General features: G+C 28.6%; 1 protein-coding gene across 1 annotated transcript; it reads left to right on the top strand.

The window, feature by feature from the left end:
- The first annotated feature begins 8,463 nt into the window (after positions 1-8,463).
- LOC107437430 (tRNA (cytidine(32)/guanosine(34)-2'-O)-methyltransferase) lies at positions 8,464-24,140 on the top strand. The gene is made up of 10 exons (XM_016049431.5): positions 8,464-8,926; positions 11,002-11,071; positions 12,818-12,920; positions 14,656-14,734; positions 16,244-16,296; positions 16,652-16,705; positions 16,825-16,927; positions 18,614-18,697; positions 19,476-19,576; positions 23,784-24,140. Exons 1-10 carry the CDS (start codon positions 8,806-8,808, stop codon positions 24,042-24,044), a joined length of 1,029 nt encoding a protein of 342 aa, XP_015904917.2. The 5' UTR covers positions 8,464-8,805; the 3' UTR covers positions 24,045-24,140.
- The last annotated feature ends 622 nt before the right edge of the window (positions 24,141-24,762 follow it).

Below are 24,762 nucleotides of genomic sequence, written 5' to 3'. Positions count from 1 at the left end.
AGTAATATAAATTTTAACAAGGTTAACTCTGACATCTGACGGCAGAATGCAAAATAAATGCTTTAACTTCTTTTGTTTCCTCTTCTACACTTTGGGTACCTCTATACTATTTATTACTTTCAGCCACTTTGACGTTTTGATCCTTTTCGATTAAAAAAGCGAAACAAGGGACTGAACAACATAAATAAAATTAATACTGAAATAACAATACATATCACCTTATCGTTCCTTTTCTTTCTACATCCTCACTGCTTAGGACTTTTTTTTACCTTTTTAATTATTTCCGGTGAAATAATATATGAAGCTAGAAATGCCTTCAAACTACAAATAATCTAAATGTAATAAAATTATGCCTAATTTTATCTAATGCAATAAATTAATACAACATTTTTGAACTGAAAACATTTGTGCACCTGCTCTTCTATCTTTTGAATGATAGTCATTTCGCGCGTTGTTTCACTAGAGCAACAGGATCATCAGTTGCACTGGAGATTTCTTCAGTGTAGCAAATTTTATTAAGGCTTATTAAATATAAAAAAGAAAAATATTTTTGATATTCTTTCTTATACAAGCTAAAAATTAAATCGCTTCTTTTTCGAGAAGGAACATCCAAAACACATCGAGAAATATTTGTAAATAAACAGGAAAGAAATATGTATCTTATCTTTTTTATTAGAGTTAAAACCTAATGCATGCGAAATCGCTATATTAAATTTAATGATCTAATATGAAAGGTCTATTTAAACTTAATTTTCCATAATTTTCTGAATCTTATTACATCAAGGAACATGGGAATTTTTATCATGGAACAAACTTCATACATTATAAAAGAAAGAGACGGCTCAAATTCAAAACTCGCATATTGTAACGTATTAAATATGTAGGAATTAATGTGAAAAACCGTAAGGAAACAAAAAAGGGACCCATGAACACATGAGTTTACAAAAAAAACTTAATGTTCTTTATGAAGAAAATTTCCTCTTTCCGAAAAAATGGGGCCTAAAATTAAAACCTGGATTGTGGATCAAACCCAAGATATTATAATAGTATTGCTTTCTAATTTCCATGTGGAACAGAACCCCAGAGTTCTTAACAAGTTTAATTTAAATCATTTATCAAGTCTTGGTGATAATTAAAGAATTTCACAATAAAAAACTTTTATATTAATTTTTATAATAATATTGTAAATTAGAGTAATTTACAATTTAAAAAAAACTAATGATTTGTTGTTTTTGTTACTTTACGTCGCACTAGAGCTGCACAATCCTAATGATTTGTAAGAGATTATAAAACACTATTTATCCCAATAAATTTCTTAATTCATACTAATAATTCATGCTAGTTCTCTGAAATTTGACTAAATGACAAATGGACGAAAACACAACTCCTGCATAGAAAATGTGTTTACAGGAAATGTTGGTGCAAAGATGGTCACGCATGGACCTCACTAAACCTAATCCCCGACTTTTCCATATTTGGGCTCAAATGTTAAATTTCCTCTGATTTTTTGGACATTTTCCGAATTCTTTGACTTATCCCGATTTTTAAAGTAGCATATCAACCTTGATGGAGGATTTCCTCTCCTTTTCAACAAAATCAAGCATCAGCAATCAGTTCTTACTTTGGGATGGCAACCCCAAAATATTGATAGCTAAAATAAAAGTTTTTATTAATCCTTAGAAAGCAAACAGAATATTAAGTCTTTACATCATGTTTATGTCTTTAATTTTACTTAGCCGCTTTTACAAAATGGACAGAGTCTGTCTCGATTTATAACGAAACTGCCTAAAATCTTCAGAAAACGTTGATCCCAGGGATCATCTTCGGTGCTTGCAAAAAATCACATACAAATGACGGCCTGGAGGCGAGTTCTCACTGCGTACATACGAAAATTTGCTAATGTGAATTCCGAAATTCTAATGAAAACTTCATTGGTTATATATGTTTACCATTGAAAAACTCTTCAATCAAGTTCTTGTTCACATCTTCGAATCAGCATCGGTGAATTTTTGCACGTTATGAGAGTATCCCCATAGAAAACAGGCTCTAATGAATTAATGAATAACAATTTGCAGAGAATGGTAGCTAGAGCTTTCAGAGATGAGCTGTTAGTGCAAAGATAATTTAGAAATTAACATTGATTTAAATTAATTTAATTTTTTAGTAATTCAATTTGAATTACACTTCAATGTAACAAGATCAAAGTCTATGGTATTCAAAACTGAAATACTAAAATAAATTTTTCTTCAAGACCTTCAAAACAACTTTCTATAGAACATCTAAAGAAATTTGATGATTTAATTTTAAATTAAGTTACAAATAACAACAAAAACCTAAAACAGATAATATATTTATTCCACACACAAAAAAATACAAAAGGCACTTTCGTTCGAAACATAGCTACTGATAATATTACAACTTGAATGTTAACATAAATATGTTACTTTAAACAAAATATCTTACAAAAAAGTGAAACAAATAATTTTATAATTATAATAGACAAAAACCCCATGTATTCTAAAGAAGTGCACACATGAAACAATAGGAATGAAGCAAAATCTGAAATATAGTAAACATACAAAACAGATTTAACAAGACAACACTAATATGTAATGCAATGAATAACTAGACAAATATTACAAAATTGTCACACATATTTCATCATGACAAATCTTTTGATTTATGATATGCAATATGAGAATGAAAATTTTGCAATAACAAGATATCTATGGATGTTTGCAAGAATAAATTTTTTTTAAAAGCTAAATGGCAAAACAGCTTTATAACATTTTAAAAGTTTGATAAAATAGTTTTAAGCTTACATTTGTATCATGTTCACAATAAACACATTTATAAAAAGTAATTTGTATTTATATGCAAGTTCGTTTTCATGTTTGATTTCACTTTATGCAATAGAGATAACTTTAAAAGGCACCAAATTTAAGAACATTAGCTTGAAAAAAAAAAAAAAAACAATAATTAGGGAGAGGCAAGAAAAAATATTAAAAGCCATTATTTACTAACGTTTTTAAATCTGTTTAGAAAGACAAATTTTTTTAAACTATAGTACTATTAAAAATAATCTTTATATTGCTTCCTTCTAAAAATAAAATAAAACAATGACCCTATCAGTAAAACCAAAAATTTTATAGTTATATTAACTAAATAATTAATTAAATCAACCTTCTCTACTTATAAAACTTTCTAAACATTATTGACTTGACATTGGTATATTCAAGAGAAAATATTGGACCGTAGAAGCTACAGCTTCAAGATTATCACATTTCTTAAGTAGGACAAGTAGAAAGAATATGAATAAAATTTTTCTTTGAAAAATTAGCCTAATTCAGGGTGGCCACTCAAATCCGATTTCAAATTTTCCTGATTTTTCCAGATAAAAATCATAAAATTTCCAGGTTTTTGTTTCTTTTTTCATATAAAGTATAGGATGTGTACAAGAAAAGTGTCGATATTATAAAATATTTTATTCAAAATGCTATTCTTTTAACATATTATCTTGAAAAAAATAATTTATTTTGACAATTTTCAAGATTTTTTAAAATTTATTTTTTAATGTTTTGGTTGCAAAATATCGAATCAAAAATCATATTGACCAACAAAAGAGTAAAATTAAATATAAATATATAGTTGGTTCTTAAAAAAACATTTTTTTTAAATTAAAATATGTTATAAAAGGTTAAAATGAAATAGAAAAAATTAGCATTAATGCAACAATTGTAACGATTTGTCGACAAACATTGCTGTTAGCGATTGTAAAAAAATGCGTGATTGGTTGGTTTGCTGAGAAAAATAATTCAGATTTCTTTGATTGGGAGTAGAAAAGCTTTCAGAAAAACACTGCGATATAAAATCTATTATTAAATTATAACCAACTAATTTTTGGAGAATTTTATAAAGTTAAAAATACAAAAACATTTTGTCAAAATAGAAAAAAAAATTACCACCAAAGCATTGGAACAAAGTTGAGCCATAAATGGATTCAGCCCAAGGAGAGAATTTCAAAAAAAAAGAAGCTAATATCCTAATCCCTTTTTCCACCCCCACCAGAATCTTGCCTAAATTGCACAGTCCCATAGCAGTCAAAGGTTTCTACATTCGTTTAGCAACTGTGTGAGAATTTTATGTGGCATTCTAGTTTAACAGAGCTGTAATGGAGCAAATTTTGATGCAAGCAAAGTATAGCTAAGTTGATGATATTTCAACTGTGTGGAGATACATTTCTGTTTAAAAAAAATGGGTATAATGGATGAAATAATTTAAATTAAGAAAATTAGTAAATAATTTAAATTAGTGAAATTAAAAAAATTATCAAAGAAAAATTTCCAGCTTTTCTTTAAAATTCCCTGATTTTTCCAGGTTTTTATCCAAATTTCCCTGATATTTCCAGGTTTTTTCCAGTATAAAAAAATTCCCTGATAATTCCAGGTTTTCAAGGTTTTCCAGGTGGGTGGCCACCCTGTAATTTTTTATTAATCTATATATAAAGTTAATGTTAAAATTATGAATACTACATTGCACCAATCTTATATGTTTTCTTTATTCTAAACTATACAACAAATTTTATTTTGCCATTAAAATTAAATAATTTTAAATGCTAAGGAAATCTAAATCATAAACATATTGTAAACAAGGTATCTCGTCGACCAGTTTCGCCAACATTGCACAAGAGCAATTTTGGTATTTTTCAAATTTATTATAAGACAGTTTTCTCCCTAAGCACTTTTAGAAAAGCAATCTGCCCTGCCTGCTCTTTGACACGCCCTGTTTGTACAAATAAGCACTCATCCCTTAAAAACACTGCCTTTTTATTCATATTCCAAAAACACTAATTCACTGTTTAAATAATAATTGCACATTGGTAAAATTATCTATGTTTATAGGTTTAATTCTGATTACTATAACAAATATATTTTGTCAGGATTATTCTCAACTGGTAAAATTTTAATAAATTTCTTTTCTTTGAGAGGTATATATTAAGTGATTTTAAATTTTACAATTACTTTTTTTTTGGAAATTGTCAGAATCAAATTCAGTTATACTATTACACACGTTAATGATAAATTTTAAAGGTGTTAAGTGAGTAAAAGCTTCAAAGTGCCCTTTTCCCAGAAAAAGCTCACTACCTTTTTTCATTCTTAGGGAGAACTCTGTAATATAGTACATGATACAAAAATAGACAAAATACAGACACAATTTATTGCAAAAAATGAAATACAAAAATGTGAGATTTAAACTTGAACCATTGGGGAAAAGCTGGGCAGCAGGATAATACATAAGTAATTAGCTACCACCAGTTTTACCAGTTAATAAGATGAAATTGACTATGGAAATAATAAAAAACTATTTAGTTTATACATGATCTATCAGTAGACAAACAATCACACACAAAAATTTAAATGCTTTTATTCTTAAACTTGAAAATATGAAACTACTCTAGAAACATTTAAAACTTTCAACAATGATCATAATGTATAAATCATTTATCTTAAGTTCACTACAGAAAAAAGTAGATCATCATATTGTGCAGCTATCCAGTGGTGTAGGCCAATTTCAGAGTGGAATAAAACGAACAAACTTAAAAAATCAAAATTTACAATATAGATCAGTGTTCCCCAACCCCCGGTCCGTGGATCAAATGGTACCGGGCCACCCATCTCATTGAAACTGAATTTAAATTCCTAGGTTCTTACCCCAAATTAAAAATATCTGTGTTCCATTAAAATTTTATTTATTAAAAAAAAAGGGCCCCTGAAGGTAGTGACATAAATTTTTTAATGATTTAAAACGATTACCATCAGATGGAACCGTCTCATTGCAAAGAAACAAGCTCAGGGTTTTCATTGATTTTTCGTTCTAGTAAGTTAAAATGTTAAATCATTTATATTTATTTTTTGATGTAACTGCATTTTATTTCGAAGGCATGTTTAAATAAAATTAAATTAAAATTAATAAATTAAAATAATCTAAAATATAAGCAATCAATTCCCCCCCCCCAATCGGGCCGCGGTAAAATTATCAAACGTTGACAGGTCCGCGGTGATAAAAAGGTTGGGGAACACTGATATAGATGAACTGCAAAATACAACTGGTGCTTAAGAAATTAATCAAAATTAAAGTTACTTCTGCTAGTTTAAAGCTACTTTAATGTTTTTTAGAATTGCTTATTTTATGAACACATTTTAACAAAAGTAAATGCATTTCAAAATTTGCATATAACTACTACACCACTGAAGCAGTCAATAATAAACAAACTTTTGATTTTCTGTAAACAAATAAAAGTATTTTTGAAAAATACTATTCTTTACATTACAATAGATAAAATATTTATGCAAATATTACAAAATCAACAGCCTTACAAGCAAAAACAGGAAAAAAATTGCACAAGGTTTCAATTCAAGAGACAAATAGGTGAAGAAACAGGCTGCTCAAATCACACATTGTGATATAGTTAAAAATAATAATAGCAATCATTGAAACAGAACAAGCAATATCTCTACCCATTATGAAAATTCTTAACCTATTTCACCTGAAGCCAAATGACAATTTATGAAAGTTCAGAATATATTGTTTCAGTATAAGCCTTTTAGAAACAGTATCTAAGGCCAGTATCTATTATATATCCTACATCTTTACTAAAATCATAACAATATAGATTTATCTGGTAGTTCAAATGGGAGAATATTAATCATTTAGTTATGTGCATAAATTAGCTAAAAGCTAACTTGTTAAGCTGTCACAATTTGATTAAGCGATAGATATTTTTAAGTTACAATCAATAAGTTTTTTTTTCATACAGTTAAATGTGCATTACCATATTATAAAAAATCGCATGAATATCCACATAGAACAAATTCAAAGAATGAAAAAAAAATTCATAAATATAAAACCAATCTTTCAAAAGGTTTTTATTATCAAGAATGTTCATTGTACTTTATTCTTAAGAATTAGCTGGCGGATCATGCATTGTACTTCGAAGAGTGGAGACTAATCGACGGATTCTCAGTCGGAGAGACTGAACTTTAACAGCATCGTGATATTCCATTAATTGGGACAATAATTCCTCAATAGCATTAGGAGCATTTTTTCTGGCCAAGAATTCTCTGGCAAGATGTATCGGAGCACGATTACACCGTGCTTGAAATGTCAACTTTTTAAGTTCATCAGTGCTCAATGGAAATTGGCTTATATTGCGGGTAGTACGTTTCACAGTGGGTGGAGTACTTTGTACTGGGGATGCCTGATTTATCAACGCAGTTTCATTCTCTGCATTATCACCATTTAACACTTCCATGTTAATATCAGATATAGGCGTACTGGTATTACCAGCTCTTGAACCACGTCCACGGCCCCTAGTATTACCACCTCTACCTCGCCCACCACCCCGAGAAATTTTTTTGCCGAGCCCACGGGTTGAAGATGCATCTTTTGCTTTGTACCAACCTTTGGCAGCTCTACTTTTTATTCTTCTCGCAGCATAGGTCACAGAATTTTCCAGATTTTTACGTTTATTACCTCTCCCTCGATATGCAGCTTGGGCAGGAGTAGGGTTGCGAAAGGGTGACTTTTTTTTAGTCCCATTTGTTGCTAACTCTTCAACATTAGGCTTCAAACTGACAACAGACTCAATTTCTTGAGCCTCATCTGCAGTCTCTTCTTCATTAGCATCTTCAGTAGTGCTGGAATCTATTTCCATAATTCGTTTGTCATATCTCTCTACGGACATTTCAAAACGATAGCAAACATCTTGATATTGAATACTCACTTTTGATGGGGGTTTCTTGTCACTAAACAAGTTCATGTATATTTTTCTGGTGCCACATTCGATATGAGAATACTCTAAGTTAGAAGCAATTTTTTCATGAATCAATGAGGAAACAGGAGTGCCATAGAAGCACAAAAATCTCATTAATATATTATCAGGAATAATGGGGTCTACATTTTTCAACGTAACTTTATCGGCGCGAGGGATGGCATAATCTACATTCACTCGACGTCCTAAAACAGATATTCCAGTATTAACAAGAAAATCAACAAATTTCTTGTCGTTTAGATAAACTTTTATGCAGTCTTGATCTTCATACACACTATGAATGTGAGTAGATCCAATGACAGTTGCTACGGCTTCGACATAAGCTAAAATTGAAGTAGCTGAAGGAACAGGCGGTATAAGGACAGCATGTTCAGGAGTAATAACTTCAATACTTTTGTCAGAAGCACAAGCCATTTTAAAAACAAAAAGATATTTATAATCCTCTAGTTATTTACCAGAAACAAATTACAGTAAAACAAACCTAATTCCAAAGTTCTTCAAATTAAAAACGGTTATTTTTCAGAATCATCATTACTTCACTTCTTCATACTTCCGTGATGAGCAGAATTCTTAAATAACGAAATTGTCCTATAATTTTGACTCAAGAATTATAAGAACTGATTACGAAAATTAAATTGAAAATTATAGTTATTTTTTATGCATGTTTTTAATATTCATTTTTTTTCTCACCATTTTCATGAATGCTATGTTTTGTTCATAAAATCTGGCAATTTGTAAATGAATTGTGTTCAAAATATGAGAACGAAAAAACTGAAAAACAATGTTGCGTTCGTTAAGTTTTAAACTTAGCACTATAATTCAATGGTAACCATTGAAAACAGCGAAAAAGTTGATTATAGTGCACGCGCAACCACTTACTTTTTGTTTACATTTACAATTGCATTTGGGGCTCGCTGTTTACTTCGGACTTTTATGAATTTCGCAAAATTTTAAATTACTGAAGAATTATATCAATGGGTCGCTCCTCCAAAGATAAACGAGATGTGTATTACCGCCTTGCAAAAGAAGAAGGTTGGCGTGCAAGAAGTGCATTCAAATTGTTGCAAATTAATGAAGAATTTGGTTTATTCAAAGGTTTCTCTTTAAAATTTCTTATAAAATAAACACTATTAAATAAAATATAAATTTCAGAGAAGTCCTGACAAATAATTTTTTTCATTATTATGTACTAAAAGTCATGTATTTCTTATTTTATTTTAAATGTACCTGTATATATCAATTTCTATTATTTATGCCAATGAAGCTTAATTAATTGCGGTGATAGCTGTTAATATAGTAATGAATAGAGTCACCTGGGATAATTCCTGGTCAAAAAGCATCAATATTCAATTATTACAAAATATTTATTTTCGATTGTGCTCCGGAAAAAATCCGGATTTCCGAATTTTTCGCTAACCGTGATCCGGTGATTGAAGGTCCAGACGTTTCAAAAAATCATTGATCACAAAAGTTTCTGGAAATCAAATTTTGAAAGGTGGAACTTAAAAACACAGTTTATTTTGTTTGTTTGTAAGGGAGAGCCAGATACTTCATAAGCTTTATATTCAAGATTAATATGAATTTTTTATCAGTATATAGTTTTTATAATCATAAACTCAGGAAAGAAACACATATTTGTAAATTTCAATTACTTCTCCAGGTTATCATAGGTATGTGTAAATGGTATAAGTATGTGTAAAATTTTAAATATATTTTAAGTAAACTAAGAAAGATTGAGAAAAAGAAGAAAAAACTTGTTTAAAATTTTTTCCATTTAAACTGCGTTTTTTTTTTTTTTTTTTAACTTAAGAAATTTTCCGGAATTTTGACTTGGGCTCACAATCACTCCTGAGTAATTTGAAAAATAGTTAATTAGTGACCAGGATACCCAGGGATGGGGTAATTCCTGGCCACTTATGGAGTAATATGGTCATTCACATGTTTTTTTCAAAATATAATTTTTATGTATAATATTAATACAATTTATTAATCTAAATAATTTTTTTTATTATCTTTAGCTAATTAAACACTTTACTTAGTTATTTCAGGGTTAAATTCAAATTTATACAGCATGAGAAATATTACATCCAACTCATCTTTGCCCAAAATATTTTTTGTACATTTTGTATGTAATATTCATTGCTTCTATATCTGCTGTGAATGGATCTACACCTTACTGTTACAAGATAAGCTTGGTATATAAATAATTAAGGGAAACTAAAAATTGTTTTGAAAGTTATGGTATGATTTGCAAGTAAACAGATCTAATTAACAGCTGTACTTTTTTTACACTGTTGTTTCTGAATTCCTTATAACTTTTTAACTATTATCTAATCAACTTAGTTTTGGTGTTAGTATAAGAATATACGGGGAGATATACGTATCATGATCTGCCATGACACCAGATTGATTTCAAATGGAAAAAATTTTTTAAAAAAACAAAACATGTAGATGTTTGTCTGTGGGCAGCTACGAGTTATACCCTTTGAGTTGGCCCCTTTCTGTGATATTTTTGTTTAGTTTCTCGCGGGCCACTGTCCGGAAGTTGCTAGGACATGGCGTTTATTCTATCACAGATCACAATACGGTAATCTCTCTGAATATACAAGGGAAATAATACCTTACTTGTCTAGATAGTATTGTTTATGTTTTCTCCATTGATATAATCATGATTTTGGCTGAAGCTCACCTCTGAGAAGGGGCAGGTTTCAGGTATTCATATTGATGCTAAACCATAATGTTTCCAGCTGAAAATAATATCCAGCCTTCCTCTAATTATTTCTGTAATCTACTTCTTAGGAGCTGGCCTAAATAAGTTTCTTGCATCTCCTTCAAAATGAGGTGTACTTTAAAATTTAATGACTTTTTAAGTTTAACCACTTTGCCACTTTGTTTAACAGATTGTCTCATGATCTGTTAACATTTTTTCATTTTTGATGGAAATCACAACATTGCTTTTTATTTAAAAATATTGCCTTTTCTAACAATTCTAAATTTAAAATTTTGAAGAAGAAAAATTTCTTTTTTTGCCAAAAATTTATTGTTTGTCAACTGTACTTTGACTGAGTGATAAAGAAATAATTTTTTTTATTATGCTGAAAATGCTATATTAGACGAGAATATTGTGTTTGCTAAAGTAATACGTAAATTATTTTTATTTTTCATTTTAGATGTGAAAAAAGTTGTTGACTTGTGTGCTGCTCCTGGAAGTTGGAGTCAAGTTTTGTCTCGAAAACTAAGGTATGCATAACTTCATACATTTATGTAATTATTATCCTGTTTTCTGGTATGATTCTATTTAATTCATTATACTTAAGCATGATTATTATTTCATCAATACTTTAAGCATATAGTTTATAATTAGCCTATTGTATATCTTTTTGCTTGTCAATTATAAATAATTTAATGATTTGTATTTAGTAATGATTTAAAATGATGCACTGAAAAATCCTATATCCAGAATCATTGGGACTTTGGCAAGTCTGAAAAATAGATTTTTCCAGATAATAAATCAAGCAGCAATATATCAATAAATTAAACATCAAGCAGCATGTGTTATACAATAATTAAAAATATACTTAATAGATAATAGTGATAATTAGCAATTAACATCAATGTTGGCGCCACTCTCGGGTTCGGCTTTGTTTTAACTTTTAATGCATTTATCTCCTTCCTAAATACAATTACCTGTACTAACTTTACTAGAGAAATCTTTGCATGCTGAAGTTCCTCTCTAGCGATGGGACCAAACATCCATTCCTCTTTCCGACAATTAGAAATGAATCTATTAATGTAACTCAAAAAATGAATTAGTTTTATAAAATTATTACTTAAAGTAAGAAAATTGTTAACAAAGTCTGTGTTGGAAGACAAAGTAAGAGTTATAGCTCTTCTTTTCGCCAAATTAAGAAGATAAAACGAAGCCAAAGCCAAGAGTGACTCCAAGAATCAATTTCATGCAAAGGTGTTTTCTTATAGGCATGCATTTAAAAATGTAATTAGTGCTTATTATGATACAATATATTTATTAAAAAAATAAAAGTGAGCAGAGAATAATTTGAAATATCTCTTTCGTAAATAAAGATACATTTTTCTCTTTTTTTCCCCCTTATGATATGAAAAATTAGCAGTATGGATAATCAGATAAAAATAACATTAAAAAAGGAACCATTCAAAATAATAAAAAAAGAATTGCAAAAATTTAATTAATTCCATTTAATGAAAAGAAAGGAGCAGAATTAAGTAGATTTTTAATTGAAAATATTTATATTTTAAAGAAAAACAAATCTCATCCTCAGGTGTTCTTTTCAAACACTAATAATAATCTAAACTAAACTCAGTGGCACGACAGCCCATAGACAATAATAATCAGCTTCATTAACATTCATAGTTTAGTCTTATCACCAATGTTTTTTTGTTTTTTTTCTTGTCTTCTCAACTCTTTTAGTGTGCTTAACTATCTGAGATACAGCAAGAAAACTTACTAAACATTAACTTTTACTAAAACTTTTTTTGACAGATTACGTGTGTAAATTTTTTTTTAGAAAAAAGCAAAAAGTTTTGTTAAATTTGGTGTTATTAAAAAGTGTAGGGTTGCTTCTAGTAAGCAGGATAGAAATCTGTAAATGAGACTTCATACTCTATTACCATGTAGCTATTCAAAATGTCATGTAAACACCTGGGAGGAGAGTGATTGCAATTTGCTTCAATAAGGGAAAGGTATAAACATATAAACTATATATATACTATATATATATATATATATCTTATATTGTCAGGAATCTTCTTGTAAATTTCAAAAAAGTTGAATTTGAAAGAAAATGAAATGTGATAGGAAACATAATTTGATAAGCTTGATTGTGATTTACTTATTTTTGCTCCCAAGGAAAGAGAAGGAGTCTATACTCATCCGAAATAGGCATTTGTAAAATTTTAACTACTGTAAATTATGGCAGCAGAAAATTCATTATTCTTTGCTTGTTTTAGAGGCAATGCTGAAGACCCTGATGATATAAAGATTGTTGCTGTAGACTTACAAGCTATGGCCCCCTTACCAGGTGTAATTCAAATACAAGGTGATATAACAAAGGTAATATTTATGAACTTTGAGTTTATTGAACAATTTATGCTTTTTATTAGGACTCTCATTACAACAAGTTTTCTTTTATAAGGAGCAAAACATTAAGTCTTGTATGCTATTCTATAGACAAAATGTTGTTTTAAAATCAATTAGAATTTTCTAACTGCACCATTCACTCCAATATAGTGAATAGATGTTAAACCTTTTTCTGCTTTCATAACGAAATGTTTCCAATGACAATATATGATAGCAAAATTTTTTAAAAGATTATGCAACCCACTGTTTCATTTGATGTTATTGCAGATCGAGTATGAAACTTCTTGTATTCCCTTGTAATGAAAGAAGAGTGAATAGTCTCCATACTTTATCATTTTGGGTAGTTGTGATCAATGGATTACTTTATTGATAAAAGAGTATTTTAATGTTGACATGTTGTGCTATACATCATTATGTTTATATGATGCATTAATTAGGTTTCAAAAAGATATATTATTAAAATTCGTAACTTTATTTTCAAGGGATAAAATAAATTTATAAATAATACTTCTCCTATTTTAAAACTCATTTTTTTTTAAATTTTAACATTTTATTTTTTAGTAAAAAAAATTTGATATTGACATCTTTTATGATTTTGTTTTAGTTTTGTTTATTCTGATCATACATCAGTTTATAAAAATGGATCCTCATAACAATGTTGGATTTTTGACATGACACATCAAAAACCTGTTGAAAAGTGTCAAAAACTATTAAAATCTGAAAAAAACTTTAGGCAAGTTTCTTTTTTGTCATCAGAAACATTTTATTAAATCATACAGAATACTTATTTTATATACTAATATAATTATTATTAATATTACATCTCATTTATAAAAAATATGGGTAAATTTATTGAAACTATTAATTGGTTTTTCTAAAAACGTGGTACTCTTCATACATAAATATTCTTCACTATATTATAGCTATTCAATTTATGTTACATTTAATAACTGTGATTTGTTAATCATTATCTATCTAAATATTGATTTTAATTTCTTTATGCTACAATTTATACAGATTTTTTAAAGTGGTTACCAATAATTAATTGTTAAAAATATTTTCCTACTTAGCGTTGTGCTATTGATTTTAAAAAGAAATTGTAATTTTTTTATCATATTTTATTTTGTGTTTCTGTGTATACTTGGTTAAATTATTTTTTTTCCCCAAATCTCAAGCGACTAAAAATTTGAGAGCTTACCAGGAGAAGATTTTAAATGACTTTTTTGTGAATTTCAGAACTTTATCTTTCATTCTGTTCTCTTTAATTTTGAATTAAAATGTGTCAGATGTTTTATACTTCTTAAAATAGAAATTTAAATAAGTCACAAAATATGAATTTAAACAAAACAAACTTTAAGTAAAGTAATTCAATTTAAATTAGAAAAACCTCAATTTTAATTTCATTAAAATTCATTTATTATGGAAACATCTTCTCTTATTAAAATATATTTATTCCAAATGTTAGGTGTAAAATTTCGTGTTAATTCTGTTAAAATAAGTCATTACATTTTTAGAAATGTGCAACCAGCTTGAATTATCATTATTACCAGTGTTTTCCCTTTTCTTTTCTTTTCTTTTTTTATTATTTGAAAGAATAACTTTTTAGGGAAGGATCTAAACTGGTAATATGCTATGTGTTTTTTTAGTAATTATTAAGAATATAAAATAGTATATTTCACTTAAAAAAAATCTAATATGTTTGCAATAGGTGTCAACAGCTGAAGAAATAATTAGTTACTTCAAAGGTGAAAATGCTGATCTTGTAGTATGTGATGGAGCTCCAGATGGTATATTTATTTCAACAGTTATACAGTTATAAAATTATTATTGTTTGTAAAAACCATATATCTCGGTTTATAAGTCGACCCATTATTTTTCATTACCAGTTAGCACAATTTTTATACCTTTAGTGTATAAATAAACCCTTTAAAAGAACTAATATGCAAATTTCTAAAACTGAAAAATTAGGCGTTTGAAATTTTCTCATTTAAAAATTATTTTATATTGTTCTCTCTAGATATAATAAAGTTGTCTTAAAATAACCTCCCGTCATTTACCCTTATAGACAGCGTGTGAAATTGTACTACACGTATGCTAAAATGGGGATTCAAATGTTATTGTAATATCTTATAAAAATTGTGGAATTTTGGAATTCTTTGGATAGAAAGGCAATTTTTTGTGGGACTCAGAAGTTGAGGATGAAATGGAATGGAATCCATTGTAGAGTGTGATCGACATGAAGACAGTGCTAATGTTATTGAATCTGACAGAGTTAATTTCTGTGATTTTTAAATTTTTTGCTTCATGGTTTGTGTTAAAAGTTTCATTGTGCTGTGTTTTTTTAAATACTCCTAAATAAATTTATTTAACTTTTCTTAATTTTTTTTTCTGTATGTAATTGTTTTTATAAAATCCTTTATATAGAGAACACGATGCGAGCAAATGACGAAATTAATTATGTGTAACATATTAAAATAGTTTTTGAAAATGGTAAATTGGTGCAGAGTTATTCATTGTTTATAATGCAGTGATATTCCATGATCAATGAATGTCCGACTTTATTACCAGTGTATAAGTCTATCTCCTGATTTTGTTAAAATTTCAGTGGTTTGAAAAGGTGACATATTCAAAGGGATATACTGTAAATAAGAAAAAGATCTTGGAATTTGTTTGTAACTATTGCAAATTATATTTTTATATCGTTTTTTAAATTAAACTGTTTTCTTATTTATCCTGAATTCAGGGAATAATTTGTTAAGGCTCAACTGCCAAGAACTGCATGTGCTAAGGAAAGAGGGTTTGCGACCCAAAATAAAATTTTAAAAAAGAGAGCTTTGCTTAGAAATATGCATTTTGATAACCTTCCCAGATTGTCTTAAGAAAGACCCTCTTTTTTCATGCAAACAATTAAAAGTGTTAATTTTTTAACTACTGTAAAATTATGAAAATAAAATGTATGCATAAAAAATTTAATGCAGTATAATTAATTTGTATGTTTTTTTCTTTTTTTAGACATTTTGTTCTAATAAACAAGTATTTAGTGTAAAAAGATTGAAAACTTATGCTGAAGTTGAATAATGTTTAAAGTTAAATATTCAATCAATGATTCTAACTAGGAAAAAAAAATGTCTACTCACCAAATATTTAATTGATAAATTTTGTTTGACTAATTTATTCGTTTCAAAATTAGTACTGAATATGTATTTTCATATTCTTTACCTGATTATATATTTTTTAATGGAAAAATATATATTGTGTTTAAATTAAAATATACTTATCTGTGCTTTCTTTTTAAGTTACGGGCTTGCATGATCTTGATGAATATATTCAAGCACAACTTTTATTGGCTGTAAGTTTTTTAAATAATTATTTCGGTAAATTATATATTTTTATTTATTGCATATTTGTATAATTTTATTTATTCTTATATTACTTCTTTAAAATAATGTGTATGCATTTAAGATTAATATATTATGCATTTATCAAGTGTAGATATTGGCCTGCACTTGTAAACATGTTAAAAGTGATAAGTTGTTATATCCCTCTTCGTAACAATGTTTTATGCTAGTTGAAATATTTTCCTATTTCAGTTCTATCTCACATCCTTTTCCGTTTTACAGGGTTCTTCGTTTCATTAACTAAAAATTATTTAATTTAAGATGAAATCTAGTTTTTTTTTTTTAATTTTTGTATTTTTGTTCTAGGCTTTAAACATTACTACACATCTTTTGAAAAAAGGTGGAACTTTTGTAGCAAAGGTACAATTCAATAGTTATTTTTTAACTTTTTATGTTATATTTTAACTTATGTTTCAAAACTTTTAAATATTTGTGTTAAATTGTAGTTCAGTTTTTTCTAATTGATTTTTCTTTCACAGATATTTAGAGGCAAAGACGTGACCTTGTTATTTGCTCAGTTGAAAATATTTTTCAACAATGTTACTATTGCTAAACCTCGCAGTAGCAGAAATTCTAGCATAGGTATACTTATAGCAAATGTTTATAATGTTTATATATATATATATATATATATATATATATATATATATATATATGTATCTTTTAATTTGATCTCAACTTATGGAGTAGGCATATATGGTATAATGTATAAGGCTAGTGTATTCAAAATTATATGTGATTTGCCATAGTAATAAATTTCTCGAAAATAAAGGCATATTAATGTAGTGTTTCAAATTGTAAGAGTAACACTTGATATTTTTGAAAATTGTGCACAGATAGTATATTAAATTGATTTTTAAGTTCTGTTTAAAAGTTTAATTATACACTTTTAAATTACAGTACACAAAGTAGAAAAGTGAACCATCTCTAACTTTTAATCTAATTACTAGATTTGCATGTGTTTAGATTCAATCTTCATTGTTCGAGGGCCTAACCTTAAATATGCTAATTAATTAATGCATACAATATTTTAAATTAAGAAACTAGGTGCAAAAATATACTTTCTCTTAAATTTGGATTTCTGATCTCTTTCAAGTTTTGTATTTTGCCATTTAAATTTATATACTTTAAATATAATGTAATAATTTGTGTACCTTACTATTTAAAATTTTTTGATTAATAAAATATATAATAATAAAAAATAATAAATAATTATCTAAAATTACTTTACTTATTTATGGAAATTTTATAGGTAATGAGGAAAAAGAAATTTAATGAGGGAATTTTATTTGCGATTTATTTATAAAGTTATAGATGTAGCAAAATATATTAACTTTAAGGATTCCAAACTTTTGATTGTTCTCCTTTTTTAACTATTTGGACTATGTTTTTAGGATCAAGAATCAACCTCAAAAGGAGTAGGTTGTTCCAAAAAAACTACATTTTTGTATCCGATTTTATGACCTAAAATATCATCTTCTCTAATTAATTGGCAAATTTTAGGTAAAGTTAAAAAAATCTGATTATTAGATCAAAATTAAATCGGGATATTCATTTCTTTTTTTCTTTTTTTTTGTACATTAAGCAATGTTAGTTCAACATGATAGCTACAATTGAACTTACAAATGATTTTTGAAGTTATTGAATTTATAAATGATACAATTGAACTTTTGAAACTTCATCTTCTCTCTTTAGTAGGAAAGTAATTTGAAATGTTGTAAGCAAAATTTTTTAGTGGTACAAATGCAGAATGATAAAAGGGCATTAAGGGCTAATTCTTATTTTTTAAAGCTAACTCATTGATTCCAAATAATCAATTTAATTTAATAATTGTTATTACCAACTTTATCTAAGTGTTTCTTTTTTTATTTAATTAGTAAATTCAAGCAAAATTTTATTATTATTATATACCTATATAGAATTAACTAACTAGCAAATATTATATATATCTCTGTGTTATTGTAATTCTAATTAATGATAAATAGCTTTAACCTCTGTATTAAGCCAAATATTAGAAAAAGAAATCATTTTGATTGTCATGGAATTAAATATTTTATTATTTAATAATAAAATTATATTTTTATTTAATTTAAACTTTACAAAAAACTTTTTGTTTTAAGTTATTTAAGCAAATACCCATATGTCAATATTTTTTACCCACTCTGGTGTATTTACTCCAGTTATTTTCTGCCTAAAGATTGGAGTGTCTAAAGTGCTTTAGAATTACTCAATATGAGTCCTAAAGAAAATTTTTATTACTTATTTCAGAAGCATTTGCTGTGTGCCAAGGCTACAATCCTCCTGATGGATACGTTCCAAATATGATGAATCCTTTATTAGATTTGCAATATGGTAACTAAATAAAAAGATTCAGTTATTATTAATATTTTTATGAATTGTGTAATTTCTAAAGATCATTTAATTCTGGGAACATTTTTTTTCTTCACCTTTTCTGTAAAAAATTAGAAAACTTAATATGAACATTGTGTTTATGAATTATTTCTAATTTTATATATATATTTTAATCTTCAGAATTATGTTTATTTTATTGATTTATTTATTAATTTTATTTATTTATATATTTTCACTGGAAAAAGCAATCAAAAAGTAAATTTACTATAGAATGTATCTTAGCAAAATGAGAGCGTCAAAAAGTGATTACTCAAATGAGCAATTTAAAATTTTCTACTTGTATTATTTTTCAAAATTTTTTTTTTACTGTCTTTAGAAGCTCCCATAGGCCGCACATCAACAGTCAGAAAGCCACAGGTTGTGCACCTGTAATGTAATTATTAATTTGAAATAGATCTGTAATTAGTTTAATGTAACGAATAACAGTGAGAGTTAATTATCTGTGTCTGTAACTCCTACTTTATTATAATTATTCTGCTGGATCTGATGAAATTGTACTTAAGTATAAACTTCCACTTAATTTCCTACTATTTGCTGGGATACCTAGGACTTCATTCAGTTTTAATGTTGCAGTAGAATTATAAACTATACTCTATAATATAAAATAAATTTATAGATTGTTTCACAATGGACAACAGAAAATTTCAACTGTCTATTTTGATGTATTTTATTATATGTATGTTTATGTCTAGCACTCTAATTTGAAATAACTTTTTAGATGATTTCACACAACTAACTGGTGTTAATCGCTTCATTGTTCCTTTCGTAGCATGTGGAGATTTGAGTGCTTATGATTCTGATAAAACTTACTCTTTGCAGGTTGGTTATTTATGTATTTGTAATAATGTGTATATATGTGTGTGTGTTATGCTTTGAAAGTATTAACATTGTAATTCCATTGAAAATAAGTACAGGAACATGATGAAAAATAAAATTTTATTTAAGTAAGGGCTGGGGGCCCAATAATGAGAACATTACATTCTGGTGGATAGGTAGAGAGGAGCTAGTTTAACTTTGGAAAGAGGGTTTTTATATCTTTCTGGACTATGCATTTAAATAATAGGTCTTAATAACATGGGACTGATCGATTTCTAAAGCTACTAAAGACACGTCATCACATTTTCTGAGATAATTATATCAACATTATTACTTCTTCGTGGGAAAGATTTTAACTAATTTTGCATTAGATATAAGCTTTATTTATGAATTAAATTTAATATATATAATTCTTTTAACATTACATATACAGGGTGGTCCCGAATTCATGGTACAAACTTTAATGGTAGGTACAGGACATTGTAACAATGATTTATTGTATAGGAATGTATAGTCGCAAGTGACGCGGTGAGGCGTAAACAGGGGAAATAAAAGGAAAGAGAAATGGAGTGATCGGTTGGTATCATTGCCGGTAGAGGACAGTAGATGTCTAGCCGCCGTTGAAAATAATGCATTGCAGTAGGGAAAAGCGCCATTCACAATTGTGCTGCCGTAGACAATGGGTGACTTTACGTATGCAGAAAACCAGGGATGAGATTCTTCCGCGGATTCGCGGATTTCCGCTTTTTTTTTTTCAGATTTTTCCCGCTAATTTCCGCTGAAATTTTTTTTTGCACAGGTTAAAATATTTTATGAGGAATTTAATTCTCCGCGTAGGGAAATTATTGAAGTCCCTTTTCTCTAAAAAGTCCCTCTGAAGTTACTCTAAAAATCTTTTTCTTGGGATAAGACTGGTTGACCGTTATACAGGGGTGAGATTTTTTTTGTCTCTCGAATTTCAGCCTTTTTATCAAAAACTCTGATTCTCTAAAAGTTCGGTTTTTTCTAATAAATATCCCGTTTTTTTTAAAATTCAGTCACTGAAGTAAAATAATTATATTTATTTACGATTTTCAAAGATAAACAGAAAATTCAATCTACGCCCTAGCTGCTAACCCTTCCGCATTTTTACTTATTTTAGCTATTTTCTCCGATTTCACGCACAGAAAATAAGATTTTCCGTATTTTTTATCCGTCGGCTGGATAGCTCGTATTTTCATAATTCAGACGTCGCTGCTTCTTGTATTCTGGCGTGAAAACAAACAAAAAAAGAGGAAAAAAATAGAGGTGGATTTGCGGTGAAAATATTTATTTGCTCATTCAATTAATCTTGTAAATTTTTATTTATTATGTCTAAACAAAAACAATACAAACAAGCCTTTTAGAAATCACAAGTCCAGACTCAGCAAATATCTCGATTTTTATTCACGCGATTTTAATATCAATCATCGATTTTCGTATTTACCTGATTTAAAAGTTGCACATTGCTATTCTTATTTACGCTATTTAAATATCGTATATTATGATTCTTATTTACGACATTTAAAAATCCAATATCGTGTTTTGTTTTTTTATGCATTTTTAAAATCACGATTTTATTATCAAATCTCGATTTTCGTATTTACCTGATTTAAAAGTTGAACGTTGCGATTCTTATTCAGGCGATTTAAATATTGTGCATTGCGATTCTTACTTACGAGATTTAAAAAATCAATATCGCGATTTGTATTTATGAGCTTCTAAAGCCCTATGTAGCAATTCGTATTCACGCGCGATATTACAACCACAAAAACGGATCACGATATTGGATTTTAAGCTCGCGATTTAAAAATTATGCATCGTGATCAAAAAATTAAAAAATCATTATTTGTATTTTCACATTTTTTAAATTCGATGTAGAGTTTCATATTTACGTGATTTAAAAGTCTCATATCGGGATTTATATTAACATGGTTTACAAGTTTAAAAATCGCACTTTTTTGTCACATTTTTGTTTATATATATATATATATATATATATATATATATTTTTTTTTTTTTTTTTTTTTTTTTGATTTCCTCTTTTTTACTTTCTGACTACTCTCATCCCTGGAAAACGCAGACATGCATTGCATGTACGGCCGTGCAAATGGTAACGGCAGAGCTGCGTTACGAATGTATCGCGCGGAGTATCCTGATCGACGAATGCCGGATCATAGAATTTTTCAACGGTTACACCGTCAACTTTGTGAAACAATTGCGTTCAACGTCAACAGACATGTCGCTGGTCGATTAAGAGCTGGAAGAAAGCATCTTGAACATTGTGGCTGATAGACAAGAGTCAAGCACAGGAACTGTTGCGCGTGACGTAGGTGTGAGTCATCAGGCTGTATGCAGGGTGTTAAACGAAGATCGCTTACACCCCTTCCATTTTCAGAAAGTACAAGTATTGAATCCGGCAGATTATCCTCTCCGCGTGAACTTCTGCCTGTGGGTAATGCAGCAATGTGCGTTACAGCCGGATTTCGTAGGTGATGTGCTATTTACAGATGAAGCGACATTTTCACGCGAGGGTGTCTTTAATGCGCACAATTCCTATGTGTGGGCAACCGATAATCCACATGCATTTCAACAACGTTTCTGTATTAATGTGTGGGCTGGTATTGTGAACGACTTTTTGATTGGCCCATACTTACTACCCACGCGACTCATTGGCGGAAGCTATCTTATTTTTTTGTGAAAGAAGTGTTACCACAACTGCTGCATGATGTTCCGATCGCCATTCGTAACTGCGTGTGGTTTCAGCACGATAGGGCGCCAGCACACTTCAGCATTGATGTACGGAATTACCTGAATGCCACGTTTGGTGCTCGATGGATTGGGCGTGGTGGACCAATCCCTTGGCCACCCCGATCTCCCGATTTATCGAGCCTCGATTACTTTTTATGGGGACATCTAAAGCATCTTGTTTATGAGACTCCAGTTGACTCAGATGAGGATCTCGTCGCTCGCATATCTGTAGCTGCTGCAGGTGTGCGTGAAATACCAGGCATCTTTGAACGTGTACGCCAATCGCTCCACCGATGCTGTCAAGCATGTATCTCTTCTGGTGGACGCAATTTTGAACACTTGCTGTAAACATGACACTTGTCAACAACGCTTTCAATAAAATCTTTGTTTTTCCTTTCGGCCGTTATTTCTCCTGTTTACGCCTCACCGCGTCACTTGCGACTATACATTCCTATACAATAAATCATTGTTACAATGTCCTGTACCTACCATTAAAGTTTGTATCATGAATTCGGGACCACCCTGTATATATATAGTAGAGATGACACTGTGGTTAAGGCACTTAAGCTATCACTGTTGACTAGGATTCTATTTTCAGTGACTCACCCAGCTTCAGATAGATGATTACCAGCTCATATGGGAAGTGATGCCACATAGCTGCCAACTCTATTGGATTTTCCAGTAGACTACTGGATTTTGCCAGTTTCTCCTAGTCTACTGGTTTAATAAAAATTCTCCTAATTTTTGTATATTCTAGAAAATTCCATAAAATTGATCAAATTTTCTAAAAAAAAATCCCTATTGAAATAGAATTTTTGTACAGATTATTGCTTGCTTGCTTGAATATTTAAATAATTATTACTCATACATAATGAAGCCAACCTCATTTATAGAAATCAGTTCAAAACTTAAATGAGTTAAGTTAAGTTTAAACTTAAAACTGAAATGTTTTGTTTATTTTTATTTAGAATTCTCTTTTAAAATTAATTTTAAAAAAATCTTTTAGCTATCTTTGATGCATTAAATGCCTATTAATATTCACAATAATGAGTAAACATAATACATAACATTTCAAGTATGTTCAATGTCAATCATGACTGGAAAATATTGCAATTTTTCTATTTTGATGACAATAAAAATCCCTAAAATTCCCTATGTGTAAAATATTTAGTACATTATGCAACAATTATCATATAATTTATATTATTTCACAAAATCTATTGGATTTTTTCTTATCCATGTCGGCAGCTGGTGTGCAGTGTTAACCATGTTGCCAACATCTTGCCATTCCCCTTAACATGTATATAACTATCTTATCTATTCTAGCATATTTAAAGAAAACTAAATCATATATTTAAATGTCTGTTTGCTTTTTAAAAAGTGTATGCTAATGGATTTGCTCGAATTAAACACAAATATTTTTTAATGTAATTATTTCTAGTTAAATGCAGATCACGTTTATGAATATCGTCAACCAACTCAAGTTCCAATTGATCCTCCTTATAAAGAAGCTGTACAATTAAAACGGGAAAATAAATTAGCTCAACCACAAACTCAGATGTTTGCACCATCAACTTCCAAAGAATGTGGTAGTTCTGCAATGAACATAGATTCTGAACAAACGTTAAGTGCAGAAACTGTAACTGCACAAAACAATTTTAGTCTTGAAACATTAACTCTCACTAATCCTGAAAATCCTTAAAAGAAAAGTTTTGTTTTTATTCGTTTGTCATTTTGTACTATAATGTGTTATTTTATCAAACTTTTTATACAAATAAATAAACTATCATGTTTTTTATGTGTGTGTGTTTTTCTATTTATATACATAACTTAAACTTACAGAGACTGCTGTCTCATTGAAAATGATTTATACTGGGTGATACTTCAGTCATGGGGCAAACTTGGCAGTGGGGTTCAAAATAATTAATACATACATCATTATTATACATCAGAGGGTTTTAATTTTGATACATCTCAAAATACATATTAACATTAAAGGCACAGTTCTAAATACATGTTTACAAAAATGGACACTGCTCAAAATGCGCGTTTACGAAAATGTACGTAGCTGTTTAAGAAAATGGACATACCATTTGATTCTGTTTTTCAAGCATTTTTGTATGTATTATTTTTTTTTAAAAAAAACAAACTAATAAATCAAAATATGTAATGTGATATTGTCCATTTGCATAAGTCACTTGTTTCGTTTTTAAAAATACTGTATATAATGTTGTTTATACATTATCAATCAAAATAATGGCAAATATGCTCAAATTTTTTTTAACATGACTTGAAAATTTTATTTATATCTGGGATAAAGACCCCGTACATCTTAAAAGAATAACATTAATTATATGATGAATAACGATTTGTTACAATTTACATTAAACTAATTAGTTTTAAAAAAGCAGACATAAATA

Source organism: Parasteatoda tepidariorum, chromosome 7, assembly GCF_982258835.1.
Source record: "Parasteatoda tepidariorum strain Cologne lab strain chromosome 7, Ptep-v5.0, whole genome shotgun sequence".
Classification (NCBI taxonomy): Eukaryota; Metazoa; Arthropoda; class Arachnida; order Araneae; family Theridiidae; genus Parasteatoda; species Parasteatoda tepidariorum.
This window is presented reverse-complemented; position numbering and strand designations above follow the sequence as displayed.

Bases quoted from the DNA above. Each gene is read 5' to 3' on its own strand.
- LOC107437430 (XM_016049431.5), top strand. From the start codon at position 8,806: ATGGGTCGCTCCTCCAAAGATAAACGAGATGTGTATTACCGCCTTGCA. The intron at 16,297-16,651 runs GTAAGTTTTTTA...TTTTTGTTCTAG, and splicing joins AAGCACAACTTTTATTGGCT to GCTTTAAACATTACTACACA. The intron at 19,577-23,783 runs GTTGGTTATTTA...AATTATTTCTAG, and splicing joins ATAAAACTTACTCTTTGCAG to TTAAATGCAGATCACGTTTA.